The sequence below is a fragment of the Orcinus orca genome, chromosome 2 (assembly GCF_937001465.1).
Source record: "Orcinus orca chromosome 2, mOrcOrc1.1, whole genome shotgun sequence".
NCBI classification, from domain to species: domain Eukaryota; kingdom Metazoa; phylum Chordata; class Mammalia; order Artiodactyla; family Delphinidae; genus Orcinus; species Orcinus orca.
Genome location: NC_064560.1, coordinates 192,321,701 through 192,340,359, shown reverse-complemented (window position 1 = coordinate 192,340,359; position 18,659 = coordinate 192,321,701). Strand labels below are relative to the sequence as shown.

The 18,659-nt window shown below is 49.6% G+C and overlaps 1 protein-coding gene across 2 annotated transcripts in view; it reads left to right on the top strand.

The window, feature by feature from the left end:
* CLMN (calmin) overlaps positions 1–18,659 on the top strand; it is a 119,577-nt gene that overhangs the window by 66,871 nt on the left and 34,047 nt on the right. For both annotated transcript variants that reach the window (XM_033419536.2, XM_004262491.3), the window contains exons 2-4: positions 11,459–11,520; positions 14,977–15,072; positions 17,743–17,826. In XM_033419536.2, the coding sequence (XP_033275427.1) occupies positions 11,459–11,520; positions 14,977–15,072; positions 17,743–17,826 (242 nt within the window). The remainder of the gene's footprint in view (positions 1–11,458; positions 11,521–14,976; positions 15,073–17,742; positions 17,827–18,659) is intronic.

Here is an 18,659-nt window from a genome sequence, read left to right as displayed (position 1 = left end):
TTTTCATAGCATATCGAGTTGGAGGAATTACAGTAGTCATCAGGAGAGGTAGCAAAACCTCCTTCCAGCTCACCAACAGCCTGAAAAAACATTTACCAGGGCTTTCTAAGCAGAATCTCAGAGTATCTGTGTGTTTTTAGTTTTCCTCTAAAACGTTAAGATTTGAAGAGCTGGAAATGTTTGGTATCCCATCCCACTATTGGTCAGCTCTGATGGCCTAGCTTCCTGATATCAAACTGAAACCTGTCATCCTCTAGCTCCTAACTTGTACCCACTGCACTTTCTCCTTTTCCATAAGACAAGCTTTGAGATCATGGAAGCCTGATTTTGGAGAGGTACTGAGTGCCTCGTCCTGGGACGCATTCAAGTAGACCCTGGACGACTGCCTCGATGGCGGTGTTGGATGAGAAGCTACCCTAAGTATTTAATGGCCTCTCCAGCCAGAACACTGAACTGCCGAGGACTCTGATGGGCAGAATAATTCTGGGTTCCTTGCGGTGCTAAGGAAACGGGTGAGGGAGATTACTCTCCTTGGACAAGGTTTAATCTGCTAAGCAATTTTGTCTATGGGTAGCTCTGTTTGATTTTTTTTTTTTTAAGCCTGTTTCCATTTAAACTTTACAAAAGAAGAAGGAAAAATGTAATGATTGTGTGGGGTTGTTTTCCTTCTCCATGTTTGCTCCCTTGGATTCTTCAGACAAAGTGGGTATTTAGCAGGGAATGAGGAGGGAGAGGCTAGGTGATAGGACGTGGTTTGAAAAAGGCCGGCTGCTGAAGAAGGAAAGTAAGGACAAGAATCACTTAAAAGTCTGGTTGCCCAAATGTGATTTTTCTTACAGTTTTGGGGATGGGAGGAGAAAATCCAAGTTCATTTCTCTGACTTGCAGGGACCAAATACTCAGTTTTTCTGCTGCTCCTGTTTCCCATACACCTTCTGCTCCATCCACCCCACCACTGCTGTTTGCTTTTCTTATAACAATAAACAGAATGCAAACAACCCCCTGCTCCTGAAGCCCCAAACTGACTTTTAAAAGTTGGGCCGTGAAGGGTATGGCCACCAGCAAAGTCTAGAATGGCTGATTAAATCAAGCAACGGGGCTTGTGAAGTCTAGAGCAGGGCTTGGCAAGCTGCGGCCCACCACCTGTTCTTACAAATAAAGTTTTATTGGAACACACCATGCTCGTTTGGGTATACCTTGGCTGCTTTCTACCACCACTGCAGAGTTGACTAGTTGCCAGAGACCATATGGCCTGCAAAGTCTAAAACATTTACTATCTGGCCCTTGACAAAAAAAATTTGCCAACCCCTGGCTGAGAGCAGTGGTTCTCAGCCCTGGCTCAGTGTCAGGATCACCTGGGGAGCTTTAAAAATGCAGATACCTGGGCCCCATCCTCAGGGATTCAGATTCAATTAGTCTGGAATGGAGCCCAGGCATCTCTGATTTTTTTTAAAGATTCCCCAGGTGACTGTGAGGGTTGAGCATCACGGGTCTAGTCTCAGTGGGTTTTGTAGGATTACCGAACTGGAATTTGCCATTCTACAGGGTTCTACCCAGTGGCAATGATCTGCCCTTGACCTCAGTGTGAGTGCAGTCCTTGAGGTCTGAACCATTATGGCTGTGGCATAAGGGAGACCTTGCAATGACAAAATCCCTCCAGTAAGGTCCCTGAAGAAGGTTGAAGATGACCCACATTACCTTGAGGTGTGTGTGTGTGTGTGTGTGTGTGTGTGTGTGTGTGTACGTGTCACTTTTCATTGGCAGTTTAAAGTTGTAAATGGGAATTTCAGGGTTTGTTCTGTCCCTGGCATTTAAAGCAAACATTAACCACCTCGAGTTACGCTGTCTTGGTCTCCCACGTGGCTTCCAGGGCCTTCTGCCCCTCCCAGCAGCTGTCCCCTCCCTCCTGCTCTCCAGGACACAGTGCTGTGTCTACTGCTTAGAATGGCCAACTCATCCCAGTTTGCCTGGGACTTTCCCAATTTTAGCACTGGAGGTCCTGTGTCCCGGGATCCCCCTCAATCCGGGGCAGACCAGGGCAGTTGGTCACCCTAATTCTAGAGAATCTTGCAGCCAATTGGCCTTAGCATGTACATAAAAGCATTGGGATTTGAAGGGTGAGGGTGGGGCTTTATTAAAAATGTAAATCAAGGTCATGTGTATGCAGCTGAGCGTTTTAATCTCCTTTTTAAAAAAGAGCTGAACCCAAGAAGTCAAGCTAACTCTTATTAGGTCTGTTTAATAAGCTCTGTTCGGGGACAAAACACCAGGTCAGCCTGTATTCTGCCGAGCTCACCTGGGTGTGAAACCGATTCTTTGTGAAGGTTCTTCAATAAGATGTTTGTTTTGAAGGGTTCCACCAGCCCAGCAAGGTGCCGTGGAGAGGGTATCGGCTCACCAGGCTAGACTCTTCCCTCGGCTGTGAAGCCAGGCACCGGAGCAGGTCACTGCCCCTCTCTGGCACTCAGTTTCCCCATCTGCACCAGAAGCACCATCGCTCACCTGTTGAGGTGGCCGTGAGGATTCAGTGGCGGAGTATTTCTCCCTATGCCTGGAAGAGGCTGCAGAAATGTTGACTTTTCCCTTCTCCCCTTCCTCTCTTGCACAGGGGAGGCTGGTTCTCACTTAAGGCAGGTACAGGCCTGGTTGTCTAGCTACTATAATAACAATCCCCAAAGGGCTCTGGCTTAACTCAGTGAAGGTGTATTTCTCACTCACTCAACAGTCCCACAGTGGTATTCCTCATGGGGTGGCACTACTGGGGGGATTTGGGAGTCCAGACTCCTTCCCTGCTATGGCTCGGTCCTCCTCTACATCCTTGGCACAAGGCATGAAGCATTGGCCTGGCCTCATCTGAAAGTGGCATGCTTGCACCTCCCCGCGTACCGTTGGCTGGAACGCAGCCGTGAGGCCCCCACCACCTGCAAGGGAGGCTGGGAAATGTAGTTTGGCTATGTGCCCATGAGAAAAAGGAAACAGGGTTTGGCAAACACATGGGAGTCTCTGTCACAGGAAGTGTGGCTGCCTAATTCAGTGGCTGTGAGGACCCAGTGGAGACATCCCCCATGAATGAACATCTCTCTGTATTTCCAAAGCAGGAGTCTACAAGAAAGTTGTGATCAGTTTTACCCAGAAAAGGGGTCTGGCTTCAGATGAGTTTGGTTGAGACCAAGTGAAACATGTCTTTATTGCAGGACTTATCAGAGCCTTAAAAATACTGATCATAGATAACCATGAGAGGAAACAGAGGATGCACTATTTCCCAGCTTTATTGGGTTCCTCTTTTGAAAGGCCTCTTAGAACTAGTCCTCTGCAGAATGTGGTTTGGAAAACACAGTTTTAGAAGTTACTCAAGTTAGTATTTAGAAGCCAGGATACTTCCCCGAAAATACTGGTATTAGAAAAAAGAAAATCATCAAAATCTGTGGTCCACAAGGGAGAGTTCAGTCCCCCAGGAATCACGGTCTCCATAATATGGGAAGAGAATATGTTTCTATCTTGCTTCCCTTCCTTCCTTCTCTCCCTCCTCTCCTCCCTCTCTCCATCCTTCCTTGTGGGACCTGGCAAAGGAAGCCCATGAGGACGGGGTCCACATTCTTATTTTCCATGGTTGAGTGTAAGCGTCAACCCATTTGCTTCCTGGATGGGTGTGTGAACGATCTGTCCGACACCACTTAACTCTCCGTCTCCGTTTCAACTGCATGCATCCGGGCAGTCTGCCTGACTTGCTCATGTCACCTGGTCTGCCCATCTGGGTGGATGTTAAAATCCCTTTTCCCAACCTTGGTTTTTTTTTTGGGGGGGGGGGAATTTTATTTTATTTTATTTATTTAATGTCCTTATTGGAGTATAATTGCTTTACAATGGTGTGTTTCTGCTTTATAACAAAGTGAATCAGTTATACATATCCATATGTTCCCATATCTCCTCCCTCTTGCATCTCCCTCCCTCCCACCCTCCCTATCCCACCCCTCCAGGCGGTCACAAAGCACCAAGCTGATCTTCCTGTGCTATGCGGCTGCTTCCCACTAGCTATCTACCTTACGTTTGGTAGTCCAACCTTGGTTTTTAAGGCTGGCTGGCTGGCGTCATCTGTCATAAATCAAGGTGGACCGAGGTTGAGCACTGAGGTTAGACAGTATCACTCACAGAAAAAACTAGAGTGGGTTTATTTTTTTATGCTAGTCACAGGCACCCGCCCTGTATATATATACATATAACTTAAAAGTTAATTTGGTGTGAAATTGGGACTAGCTCTTTGGAGCCCTGGGGTATGTGTTTGAGAGCAGCTAAGAAGCAGGGGCATGGCGGGGCAGGACGTGGTACGTTAATTGGTGGCCTCTGGGACCTGTGAGAGAATTGGATTTAAGTCCCCAGTTCGAATGAGCTTGGCAGTTTTATGGGAGTCTCCCCAGGTGCCTATTGGGGAGACCACCGGTTTGCACCGGCTGGAGCCCGGACTCACTCTTGGTCCTGAGGCCCGTCGGCGCATCCCCAGTGCCACAAGGGACAAAGGAGAGAAGGCAGCAGAGGAACTAGAAAGGGGGTGAGAGGGCCCTGGCAGCGCTGCCTGCCACTTCCCTGCACACCGATTGGTAGGAGTTGCGTGCTTCTTGGCCTGTGGTCCCAAGGAGCGTTTTGCGTTTTATTACCAAAGTCTCAATAAAAGGGACTTGGGTCAGAGCAAACATTGGGGGAGGAAAAAACAAAGGAAATTAAATGCAAAACCACTCGGAGGCCTTGGCTTTTAATACCTCCAGAGCCGATGGTGGGAAGTAGCCCCCGGGAGTCGGAACCGAAGGCTGCTGGCCTGGTATTCCTGAAGCCTGGCTCCCCTCCTGCTGAAAAAGAAATCGCTGTTTAATTTGTTTCTGAGTTTTATTTCTCACATGAACCAGCGTGGGGCCATGTAATGAGGTTGTGTTTCTGGGAGGTGTTGAAAGATGGGGAAAGGAGTGAAACCATGAGGCGGGGGACCCGGCCTCTTCGGGGGGCGGCCGCGGGCGCCTGGGGGTCCAGCAGTGCCAAGGGCTGGGCGGGGGCAGGCATGCAGGGGCACCCCCGAGGGCTAGTTTGTGTGCTGTCCGTGGGGCGGCGGGTGCCCTTGATCCTGGGTTAAAGATCCCCGGTTGATGGAAAGAGCTGGCACAGCTGAAGCGAGCCAAGGGGGACACTTAGAATGAGTGGGGGTCTGAGCCATGGAGAAAAAGAAGGATATTTGGCAAGAAGGATAGTGGCTTTCCCAGCTAGTGGAGGAGGTCAGCTCAGACCCAGAACGGGAAAGTGTATGTGAGTGTCTCAGGACGTCGCTTGTATGAGGTGGGGCAAGAGGTTTCTGGACCAGGATGTTATCGGAGGAACCCCTTGAGACTGTCATCATCGGGGGCTGTGGCTTCCCCTGGAGCTGAGATGGCCCTCTGTACAGACCCGGGCTTCTGGCGAACAAGGCCTGGGGCGCAGGAGCCTTCGCGTGCCAGGGTCCTGCCCTCACACAAAACAGGAGTAAAGCTTGAAAAGTACGGGGCCTCCTGCCACCCTGCCTCCTGGATAGAGAGGGCTGAGTGGGGGACTTCGGTGACCATTCCACTGGGGACAGGGAGGGCCCACCAAGCTGTCACCAGGGTAGCCACGCCCCATCCTACAGAAAGCTGTCAGTAGGGCCCACGTATGGGTCCCTGGAATGCTATGAATTGTGAGAAGAAACAAGTCTGTTTACTGAGGTCCTCTGTGTGTCCGACACACACACACACACACACACACACACACACAGACACAGGCATCATCGTCTCATTTGGTAGGGGAAGGCGTTGTCTCTATTGCACAGAAAAGAAACTCAACTTCAGAAAAGTTCAGCAGCTTGTCAGAGGTTAGCGATAACAGCTACAGCTGCGTTTGTTCAGCACATGCGTTGTGCCCGGCTCTGGGCGAGGGCTTTGAGCTCCTGGAGGTGAGGTCACAGCTCGCCCCAGCTGCCTCCCTCCTGCCTGGGCAGTGCCCCTGCGGCTGGAAACAGGTGTCCCAGCTGCCGCAGCTGGATGGATGTCGAAGGATAAGCCTCCCCTGCGGGATTCTGCTCTGCGGTCCTCCAAGGCGAGCTCTGATTCATCTCTCGGGAGTATCAGAGCAGCTGTGTGAATTTAGTGACTTAAAGCATTATCAGGAAGAGCATTTTTGACAAAGCAGGAAAGGAATTTTTGTTGCCAGCGCCAATAAGCAATACTGTAGCCAACCCGGGAGCCCTATCCGTGTCTCCATCTCAGGATGAGGGGTGGCACTGTGGGCCTGGCTCCAGAACGCCGGCCCTTTCTCCTCCACCAGGTGACGTCCCATTGCCCGAAGATGACCAAGGAACCGTGCCACTTGTCTCTTCCCAGGAAGACCCAGGTTCTTCAACTGTGTACTATCATAACCCCCGAGCTGGTTCAATTCAGATTCCCAGGCCCCAGCCCCAGAGAGTGTGACCCAGTAGGTCTTGGCTGGGGTCGAGGAATTAGCATTTTAACTGTCACCCCAGAAGCCCAGAAGCTCTTGATATTAGGGGTCCGTGGGCAATGCTTTGACGAATACTGAGTCTTTAGGTGATCACGTTGCAGTTATGTAGGTGCATTAACTCTGAGCCTGTGTGTGTGCATGCGTGTGTGTGCGTGTGTGTGCGTGTGTAGTTCTAGGAGGATGGTCATTAAAATGGCAATACTGGTGATCTCTGGGTGTAATGATTTCACGAGATTTGAGATATATTTCTCTATGCTTTTCTTTCTTCCTTTCTTCCTTTCTTTCTTTCCCCGCTCCGTGCAGCTTGTGGGATCTTAGTTTCCCAGCCAGTGATCAAACCTGGGTCACAGCAGTGAAAGTGCCAAGTCCTAACCACTGGCCCGCTAGGGAATCCCCTCTCTGTGCTTTTCTATATTTTAATTTTTTATGATCAGCATATTATTTTCATCAACAGATAAAGCCTTCAAGGCTTTCCCATGGGCGGGGAAGAGCAGACTATTATAGAGGAAATATTATATAGGAAGTAGGTTTGAGGGAAATGTGGACCTACGGAAAGACAGCCACAGATGTAAATGAGTCTTTTTTTTTTTTTGCAGTACGCGGGCCTCTCACTGTTGTGGCCTCTCCCGTTGTGGAGCACAGGGTCCGGACGCGCAGGCTCAGCGGCCATGGCTCACGGGCCCAGCCGCTCCGCGGCATGTGGGATCTTCCCGGACCGGGGCACGAACCCGTGTCCCCTGCATCGGCAGGCGGACTCGCAACCACTGCGCCACCAGGGAAGCCCCTAAATGAGTCTGTTGTAACTCCCAGAGCTAGTATCCCTTTTTCTGTGGCTTCCAACCCCTCAGCCTGCCATTGAGAAGGAAGGAATGTCACACCTCCTGTTTTCAAATTGCCTGTTCTAGGCAAAGCCGGGGCCAAAGTCATGCCTTGGAATTTGGGAGGGTGGAGTTGAGCCAGAAGGCTGGGCCGCCCCTTCTGTGCGTTCCTGGCGTCCCGGGCCTGGCAGCCCCTCCCCGCCTCCACCCGACCTGGTGCTCGAGCACCCTGGCCGGCCAGGCAGAGCCGGGATGGTGATTTTGCAGCGCTGTTATTACTCCGTTGTTGCCCAGTAAACCCACACCAGGCCCCACAAACACTCCTCACGAAGGCCAGACCCTTCCTGAGAAATGGTTTCCTACGCCTTTACAACGTGATAGGTGCCGTGGACAAAAGGGGCTGTTGGGTTTATGGAGACTATAAAGTTTATAGAGTCTTGGCAGGGCCGGAAGTAGAAAAGGCCTGTGGGATGGGGGTGGGTATTTGGAAATGCAGAAGGCCCGGAAAGGGCAGCCAACCTTTGTGTGGAGACACCAGATAAAATACCCCAAGGGCATGCGGTGTGCCAGGGGCCTGGGGGAAAGGTGGCCCTTCCGGAACAGCTGTTGGGAATGCCTTTCTGGCGGATCCCTTTTGATCTTCACAGCATTCCTGTGAGGGAGGCACGGTTATCCCCATCCTGCAGAGGGGAGACTGAGGCAAAGGTATTTTGAAAGTTCTGACTTTCACCAAGGTCAGCTCATGGTCTAATGGTGTGTGGCTCCCAGGTGGGCCTTCTGGGGCAGGCTAAATTCTCACATTCTCTCTCCTGTGTATTGAGCGGCGTGTCCTAGTTTCAGGGACAGAAAATATGGTCTCCGTACCCTAATTCTGTTTGGGACTCATCTGCTATTTGTGACCTAGTCTCACAGTCCCCTGGTGTCTTCGGTCATCACCTTGCCCTCCTACGGCTCCACTGTGCTCTTGAAGCTGATTTGTGCCCGGATTCACCCACTGGCCTTGGCTGGAATGGAAGTGAAGCCACCCAGAGGCTGGCCGTGGATCAGGCCAGGGCTAAAATGCTGTCTTTGCATTTCAGGATCCCTCCGTGTCCCAATTCTATGGGGGGGATCATCTCAGGGCCCCCAGAGGAGTCCCCCGTGGAGTCTGAAATCACCTCCTCCCATCCCATCAGCTCTTGAAATTTCTAATTCATTTCTCCTTGTTTATGTGCCTTGCGGCATCCGTGTTTTCTCTCTCCTACTTGGCTGTGAATTCTTGGAGTGCAAGATTCCATGTATGCTTAATTCTTCATTTCTGAATTTGCCCACAGGGTTGGGCATAGTTCCCAGCAAGTAGTAATCATTGAGTAAGTATCAGCTGGGAGGCCGGCTGAATGGATGAATGGATGGATGGATGGATGGATGGATGGATGGACGGATGGACTAATGAGTGGGTGGATGGATGGATGGACTAATGGGTGGATGGATAGATGGATGGATGGAAGGACTAATGGGTGGGTGGATGGGTGAGTGGATGGACAGATAGGTGGCTCAGTGGGCAGATAGATGAGGCATATATGTAGACTAACAGACACCTACTTCCTCATTTACACCCACCTCCTCATTTACACCCACTTCCTCATTTGCACCCTTCTGCACAGTTAAACTAACAGCCTACGCCTGGTTCTCTCAGGCTTTCACTGAATGCACTTTTGTTTCAGGAGACAGACTTTGCTCTCTCTGAAGCCATATGGAGAAACCAGCCTGAGTGTTTGAATGTGTGTGTAAATACTTTACAATCCCCATAAACTTGTTTAAAGACAGGTGGGAGTGAAGATATAAAATGGGGCAGCCTTTTGGGAGGGCCGTCGGAAGTCGCTATTAAATTTTCAAATGTGCCCACTGCTAAGACCCAGCAGTTCCGCTTTTAGTCGTCAGGCATAAGAACTATAGTCACACGTTTGTGCACAGAGACTCACATGCCAGGTTGCCTGTGCCAGGGTGCTGGCTGCTGCACTGCTGCATACAGTAAAAAACCAGGAATAGCCCATGTCCATCAACGGCGGGACAGACACTAAACTATGGGAAGACCCACACTATGGAAAGAGCTGCAGAGGCAGAAAGGTCTCTCCCATCTTCTGGGAAGTCCTGGAACTCTGTAACTCATGGCCCTCAGCACATGCCCCCCTCCTGGCCTCGCTTCCATCAGCTTCTTTTCCTTCCTCCCTCCTCCCGCCTCCCACGAGAAACAGTTCACTAGAATGAGCTCTTTCATCCTTATGCCTACTAGCCAGTGACCTTCCCTGACGGAAAAAGAGGAAAACGAGAGAGAAGCAGTTATGTGCATAATTACTGTCTGCTGGCTCTTCAATTAAAAAGATTGAAAGGCACAATATTAAAATTCGATTTATGGGCACCACTATCTACCTAATAATGAGGCTGGGAGGAAAAAAAGAACCACAGTCGCTAGAGAAAACCATAGCCTTTTTTTCTCGGCCAAGAGATAAATTGCCTCTCATTTTCTTATTGCTAAAGAAATATGAAATGGTTTTAGGCATATGTGATATGTTCTTCCAATATGTTGAAATCCAGAACTTAGTAATTTAGGAGTCCTCTGGCTCCGACATTTTCAGGAAGCTTCCTGAGAGGCGTAGCGTCTTGAGCTGCAGGGGCTGCTACTATGGTCCTCGGGGTGCCCAGACCCAGGCACTGGCACCACCGCCTATCACGGAAACTCCCTACGGGTCCCCAGGCGCCAAGCCAGCTGATGCCACAGAGCCCAGGAGCGAATGGGCAAAGCACAGACTCTAGTTCCAAGTCCTAATTTTGTGGCTTATTAGCTCTTTGATCCTCAGTTTCCTCATCTGTAACATAGGAACAATACCCTTACTAATTGCGTGTCGCTGGGCAAGTGCCCCAGTTTTCCCATCTTGAAGGTCCCTCCCTGCGAGGGTTGTAGGAAGGATTAAATCAGTGAATGCATGTGAAGTGCTTAGATGTGTTACCTGCCCACATAGCGGGTGTTCGGTAAATATTTTTTAAATCATTATCATTACTACTGCAGATGCCTTTGTCGTAATTTTTGGAAGAGATGGAATTCAAACCCAAGCCTTCCATTTCCAGGGAGCTGGCTGATGAGGGGCAGACAGACAGATGCTCAGCTCTGTCTCTCTCCAACTGATGTCCGGGGCAAGTCAGGGTACCTCTCTGAGCCCCGTTTTGTTCATCTATGAAATACTAGTTTCTACTTCACAGGTGGTATTGTCAGGATTAGAGATTATTGGAGACAAAGTGTCCAGGACACAATTAGTGCTGGGTAGATAGATGGCAATAACTCTTGAAAAGGAAAGATCTTTCCTCCTAAGAAACCTGTTTGGGAAGTTATGTCCTGTGGGAGAAGGGGTCTGTGTCTGGTTGGCGTCTTCCCTGCTCACTGGGGCTTTGCAGAACTCTCCCCTCCTGGGGCGCACAAAGTATTCCCTGGCTCTAAAAATAATTGCTACAAAGAAAAAAAAAATGAGCAGCTACTGTGCCAGGAACCCTGCTGAGCCTGACCTGCAGGATCGCAGGTCAGTCTTACGGCAACCTGGAAGTGGGCTGTCACCCATGTATCTTCTTGGGGAAGATCAGATATGGGGATAGGTGACTGGCCCAAGGACACAAAGCTGGGAGGTGACCAGGCTAAGAGTCCAAGCCAGGACTGTCAAATTCTTTCCGCCACACATTCCCGAGCCCCCTCCCAATTCCTAATCACTGACCTCCCCTCCTTTCCTCCATCGTAGCTCCTCTGACCCACACTACCGCCAGGCAGGTGTGTGACACCATCACCTCGTGCTTTAAATTTGTATCTTCCCACCAGTACTTCTTGTGCTGGAGAGTCAAACGTCCAAATGCTCACGTTAGCTTGTGCATAAGATTTTGTTTTGTGTGTCTGAATGCGTGGGTCTTTAATCTATTTAAGATGCTCAGGGTTGGGCTGGAGAAGATGGATTCTAGGTGCTCCCCAGGCCCTTGCCAGCCTCCTTCTGGGAAGGTCTCCATCCCTATATGGGACCTCCGGGGCTCCCCATCCTACAGAGATTCCATAGACTCTCCCCTTGGGAGGAGGAGGGTGGGATTTTGCATGTATTTCTTTGCACCCAGCTAATAGCACTTCTTTGTTTTCAGTTGAGAGGGAGAATGTGCAGAAGCGGACTTTTACTCGATGGATAAATCTCCACCTGGAGAAGGTAAGCAGGGTACTCGGCTTGTTGTTAAGTGACGATTCCTCCATAACGGAGCGCACGGTTCAGCAGAGCGGGGGTGAGGGTGCTCTGTGTTTCTGTTCTGTTGTTGTTTTTCATTCATTCATTTAAACATCTGTTGAGTGCATTCTCATTGCCAAGCGTCAGGCTCAGTGCTGGGAACATGAAGGTCAGTAAGACATGGGGTTCTGACCTCCTGGGGTTATCCGTCTAGCTGGGGAAGGAGAGGGTCCATCTTTAAATAGGAATCGCTGAGCAAAAGTTAGGAAACATTCACTGCTGAACAACCCAAACAGGGGGCTGAGGGGATCTCGACCTCTAGTCTGGGGTGGTCAGGGAGGCTCTCGTGAAGACCCATTTATAGGTATTTGCGTTGATTCAAGCAAAAACTCCTCGCACTTTTTAACCAAGCCAGATCCCCTGGTTCTTCACGTAATGCTGCTGTTGGTCAACAATATTATCTGCTTGTTTGGGTGCATCGAGCACACATCTCCTTTAATCCTCAAGACAGCCCTCCTTACCCTGCACCCCATCCTGTTAAACGAATGAGGAAACAGAAGCCTGGAGACATTGAATCGCTTCTCTGCAATCCCACGACCGAGAAGAAAGCTCTTCCTGTGGCTTCTCCTGCATATTCCACTTCGTGACCCCTCTTCTCCCCTTTTTCTTTTTTTGCTAATATACTCTGGCCAAGCAACATTGAAGCGCATTTTGTCTGCCGGCTTCTCAGGCACAGAAACCCTAAAACAAAAGCAGCTGAACCAGACACAAGGATGAGCAGCAGAGAAGGGGCGGGATGTGAAATGGATAAACAGCTCGGAGGAGGAGAAATCCGAACCCTCCTCACCACTAGGTTAGCCCCCCCACCCCCCTCCACCCCGACAGAGAACATTCTAAATTGCCCGGGGCTGGGGGAGGAGAGATTATTTTTCTTATTATAAGAAAGCTGGTTTATCAGGATTCATTTTACTCACTTCACATCTTCTTAAATTCCACTATCTGGTTCTCCACATAGACCCAGCCAGTAGTCTCATGTCTTTCAAAGCTGGTGGTATTCAAGTATCCTACTTCATTGAGTTTAATACCTATATTTTCTTCTCTCCTCTCCTCTTAAAAGGCACAAGAGTAATATTAACTGCCCTTAGAGTTAACCCCAAAGAAAGGTTCTTAGAGGAAATCACTGAAATGATTAGAAAGCAGAGAAAATAAATGTGGTTTTTTTAGGAAGTGGAGCTCTTGACCAAAATTTTAATTCACGTAGCGTAAACTTTAGGCCTATAATATTTCCCGAGCAGACGCTTGACCACCCACACTTCTTTTCCGCACCTGTAGAACGGGTTCCGCTCGACCCAGGAGGCTCCTGAACTCTTCGGGGCAAAGTCTCTCTATACCGTGGACGAAGCGCGATAAATCACTTGCCGGTTGTTTTGACTATTGGTGCATTTGCGGCACTGCTCACACAGTGAAGTGTTATTTTTGGAAAAAAAGGAAAACCGTTCCCCAAATCTGAGTTCACTGAACTCCTAAATTAATGCCTGATGTGTATCAGGGTAGCTGGAAATTCCTCCTGGCAGACGGAGTTTAGTGTATTTCTTTCTTTCTTTCTTTTAAAAATAAATACAGAAAAGTACAGAGGGTAATAGAGCAAATACCCTTGCAGTCACTCACCCCCACCCCCACCCCCACACGAACCTCTGTTAGCATTGATTGCATCCAGAATTTTCTCCGTGGCCATGCTTCTGCTTCCTTTTTCGGGGCAGGTGGGTAGCACCCACTCTACGGATAAATCAGATAGCACCTAAAACTGATTCGTAATAAACAGGGCAAAATTCACAGCCATGTTTCCAACCTTGAGACTTTCAAGAACAACTTTTCATGTAAGGGAAACCCAGGAACTCCTTGGGGAAGTGGGCTTAACTGCAATTTGAAGGCTGTCAGAAATATTTACGGGGTCTCTGGCTTCTGGAAAAATTCCTTAATTTACCCAAGGAGTTAGATCACGAAGAAACCCCTGGCGGTGCTGTTTACTCGCCCATACCAATCTCATGAAGCCCATGGAACGTCTGGGGCCCCGAGGAGTGTTTTCACTGGAGTGGGTTCAATTTCTCCTCCTGCCATCTTGCAGATGGATGCTGGCCAAGGCCCCGCTCGCTGCTGCTGGGCTGAGGCTCTTACAGACACTGTCAATGGAAATTATTCTCCAGGTTCAGCTCAAAAGCAAGGTTTGGCCACGGTCGGGGCTGCTAACGGGAAATTTTGTGAGTTCATCTATCAGGGGCTGTTTTGTTCAGGTCTTGCGTTTCTGCCCCGCGTTAACAGGAATAACATTTCCGTAAGAGTCTTGGTAACCTGATACCGTCATGCTCCGTGTGGAATGTTCCTGCAGAGCAGTGGGGAGCTGGCAAAGAAAATAATTTGCCTTTGGGTTCAAAGTCGCCGTTGCCCTTGAAGCAAAGCTCTTTTCTGTGCACCTGTGGGTGGAATTGCCCGGTATTTTGACTAACTGGGAGTCAGGGGGCTCGTATAAGAGGTAAGGAAATGCCACCTCCCGAATAAAAAAAGAAAACATGGGCCCTCCAAGGCTTTCATGGGGAGGAGGCCTTCCTGGAGAGGAGGCCTTCCCGGAGAAAAGGGTGCCTGGGCCACAGCTCCAAGATTTCCCTGGCTCTCTGACGGGTGACAGCCGCCATTCCTGTCCCCCAATTAATCCGGTCTCCTGTGGGAACACCCCCCTTCGTCGTCCCCAAGAGCAGTAAGTGTTCTAATGCTTCCAAATGCCCCAATACCAGAAAGTAAATAGAATTTATGCTGGGGGGTTAATGAAAAATGCAGGTTCCTGGACCCTGTCCCCCAAGATTCAATAAATCCTAACCATCCTTCATTAAAGGAGTTTTTATCAAGCTTGTTTAGTCAACAGAAACCTTTCTTTAAGCAAAGTCTTCCTGGAACCCTAAATAAAGGCCAGTAAGAGCTATGGAAGGGAGTGCCGTGAATAAGCCTCCTCTGGGACCGCCCCCCCCCCCCCATAGGGTTCTGTGAAGTGCTCTGCTGAAGCTCTGTTCTGGGAAGCACAGTTTGGAAATCGCTGTGCTGGGACATCTGCCCAACAAGTTCCAGCCGGCCCCGCGGACCCCAGGCCACACCCAGCCAAACTCTTGGTGGACACAACACGGGTCCCTCAGACCTCCCCAGGTCAGAGAGGAAAGCAGGGGGCTTCTGACTTTTTCCACCCAGAGCCTCCTCCACAGCTCCCCAGCGCACCCACTGCCCACGGGCCACCTCCAGGGAGAGGGGATCGCTGTCTCCTTGGATGGGCCCTGCTGCCTGTAGGGACATCTGGGTGTCCGGAAGTTTTTTCTCCAGTGAAAGCTGCAGTTCTGAAATTGTTTTGTGGCTTACACAGATCACTAATCGGCTACTTTCTTTCCCCCTCTTCCACAGTGCAACCCACCTCTAGAAGTTAAAGATTTATTCGTTGATATACAAGATGGCAAAATCCTAATGGCTTTGTTAGAAGTCCTGTCTGGGCGAAATCTGGTACGTATGCTCCAGAAGGGTTAGGAAGAAGTAAAAATGCAAAGGAAAACATTGCCAAAGGGTTCTTTACTGTACAGATCTATGTGTATGTACATATATACCTGGCCATCCATAAATCCTATGACGGGAAACCTGGGAGGGTGACATTCCTTTCTCGGTAACTAAGACTGATACAGTCATGTGTAACTAAGTAAATATACTTTAGCAAGTAAATAAATAAATGCCCCATGTTGTCTGTGAGTCCAAAGCTAAGGATCATGACTGAATCATGACAGTTTAGCTGGCCAGCCATGAAATTACCTAGAATGAGAGCTAAGAGTCAGGAAGATGGAGAAGAAAGGCATCTTCTCAGCCAAAATCTATAATCCACCAACTAGATACACAGAATTCTAGAACCTTCTTGTGAGTATGACCAAAATTGAATTGAACCAGCTGATCTTGGGGTTCCTTCCACTTTGGATCTTCACCAGAGCTCTCCATGTTGCCTGTATCTGCTGTATATAGGTCGGTCCTCTCTCCCCAATTCTACACTGTTGGCATCTTGGCTGGGGTAGTTCTTTGTCATGGGGGCACTGACCTGGGCATTGCAGGATGTGTAACAGCAAGCATCCTTGGGTCTCTATCCACTGGATGCCAGTAGTACCGCCAGGTTTGACAACCAAAAATGTCCCCAGGCACTGCCAGAGGTTCCTTGAGGGGGCACAGTGATCTGGTCAGAATACCAGTGGTGTCAATTTTGAGAAACCGGCTCTAGAGTCCAGTGTTTGACTTGGCTTAAGTGACCCAGCGTGGCTGATACAAAAGTGCCGCGATGGGGTATAGCTCAGCCTGTGTGGACCTCTCTGGATTTGTTCCTTTTTTTTTTTTTTAATTTTATTTATTTTATTTTTGGCTGCATTGGGTCTTCGTTGCTGCATGGTGCGCGGGCTTTTCGTTGTGGTGGCTTCTCTTGCTGCGGAGCACGGGCTCAGTTGCTCCACGACATGTGGCATCTTCCCGGACCAGGACCTGAACCGTGTCCCCTGCATTGGCAGGCAGATTCTTAACCACTGCGCCACCAGGGAAGCCCATCTGGATTTGTTCTTAACTGTAGCTTTAAAGTCAAGAGCTCCTACTTCTGTTCTCAGCTCTAATGTGGCTGGAGTCTTATCACACCCCTTCCTTGCCTTTGCTTTCCCAATAGCCTCCCCACCCCGCCGCAAGGGGGCCGTGCAAAGTGATGCTGTGAATTCTAATGAAGGGTAAAGCCACTGCAGTAAAGGGAGTACAGTAAGTCCCCTACATATGAATGAGTTCAATTCCGAGAGCGTGTGTGTAAGTCCAGTTTGTTCATAAGTCCCACAGAGTTAGCCTCGGTACCCATCTAACACAATTGGCTATATACCACTGCTTTTGGGCTTGCTTCCGGACATCCTGGGCTTGAAATAAAGATACTGCACTACTGTACTCTATACAGTACTGTACAGTGAAGGACACAAAAGCACAACCACTCGTAGAGGATGCACGCACGTGGCAATGTACGCCAGACACGTGAACTAACGTACGTGATTGGACATGCAAACGCACATTCGCATCTTTGAAAGTTCACAACTTGAAGGTTCGTGTGCAGGGGACTTACTGTATTTGGTTTCTTTGCACATCTCACAATGGGCTGCCAGCATAGTTTCTAACAGGCTTCCTGAAAAAGCGCATTCTAGCCCCTCGTTCTGTGTTCCCAGCAGCCCAGGCTCCCACTTTGCTGCCAGGGCACTGGTTAGGAGCTACCATGTCCTTGCGGGGCCTCTGTTGGGAAGTCTTTGATCCTGGAGCCCAGCCAAGAACATCCAAGACCTCACCCATTAGCTTGCCTGGAAGTTCACACCGTGTGGAAGTGATACCCACTGGCTTGCCTTGTAGTGTAAAGCGCCCACCTGGCGGAGTGGGGACAGACTTCAGTTTCAGGATGAGTTTCCTTTGCTGCTGCTCCTGGTGGGTGCGACGAGCATTGTCAGAGTTTTTGCTTCTGCAAACACCTTTCTCTCTCTCTCTCCCCCCCCCCCTTTCTCTCCTCTCTCTCTCTCTCCTTTCTCTCTCTCTCTCTCCTCTCTCTCTCAGTCTCTCTATGCTTCTCTGTGTCTGTCTCTTTCTCTGTCTCTCTTTTCTCTGTCTCTCTGTGTTTCTGTCTCCGTCTGTCTGTCTCTCTCTCTGACCTGGGATAAATGTCCACAAAGCTCTTGGCCAGAAAACAGAAACATCTGCGGCCGCCAGGGAGGGCTTACCGGATGATTTAGCAGCTGTGGGTGACACTCCCGGCTGACGCTTTCTGCCCTGACGAAAAGCATCAGTGCAGTGAGAACATGTCACCGACAGTCTCTGGAGGAGGGAGGAGTATCAAAAGCCAGGAGCTGGGTCAGAGAGAAACACTTGACAAATCTGTCCCTTGTTTAACCCCTGGATTCCCCTCCTTCAACTAGAGTGAGTTTGGTCCCAAGAACCATAAATAAGGTGACCGTCGAGGGCCCCATGCCCGGGTTTGGATGTGGTCCGTGTGGGCTCTGCTATGAGCCCCAACCTTCTCTTGAGACTAATGTGAAAAAGGTAAAGAAAAAGACAAGCACATCCGACGGCACCGCTGGGGACTGAGTGCCTGTCTTGGCGTAACTGCTTGTTCTGTTCTGGTTTGTGTTACAGCTGCACGAATACAAGTCCTCATCCCATCGTATTTTTCGGTTGAACAACATAGCGAAAGCGCTTAAGTTTTTGGAAGATAGCAATGTAAGTATCTGAAACACATCTTGTTAACACAGACTTCCCTGTGACCAAAAGGACATAATTTGAAGTTTAATGCTGGTCACAAGAGATGCGGGCAAAGGGGACCCTGCTGAGATGGTCGAATGAAACTAAGTTGAAATGTAACAGAACTCCCGCAGCTAATCCATCAGCCGGAGATACAGTCCCTGACTCCCTGCCCGCCCCTCCATCTCCGTCAGGCTCTCAGATGTTCAGAATTTAGTTGACATTTTCGTTTTCATTTTGGGGGATAAGAGCATGGCAGCGTGTAAAAACTTTTTCTTAGAACTCAGAATATGGGAGAAGCAGGGAGGAAAAGGGGGCCAAATGAGCCTGGGGAAAATTACATAACTCTGTCCCCTTTGATATAACTTTCTCGACTTAAATTAGCCTTTTCTGTGTTTTGAACTCTGCTTCGTGTCCTTCGAAACTGGGAAGGAATGGCCCTAGAGGGATGAAATTTGCAAAGTTCCCCTTTCGTTAAGTTTCACCAGTTAATGACCACGTGGGTCCCTGCATTGGGAGGGGGAGGGGCCGTGCAGTGGTGCCGGCACTCAGCAGCCCTGGGTTTCATCCCAGCCCTGATTCCCCCGTCTTCCGAGTCATTCTGTGACCCCTGGGCATCCTTTCAACACATTCCTTTTCTGCTTACATCAGCCCAGATCAGATCCTGTTGTTTACCACCAGGAACCCCAAACAAATTGCCCTTCGTGATGATGGTCTACTGTACATGCCGATGTGTTGGGCAAGCTGAGGGGTTTTTACTGCACTGTCCCCCTGCCTCCAGCACAGCCCCTGGAAGGAACTCTCGGTGTCAC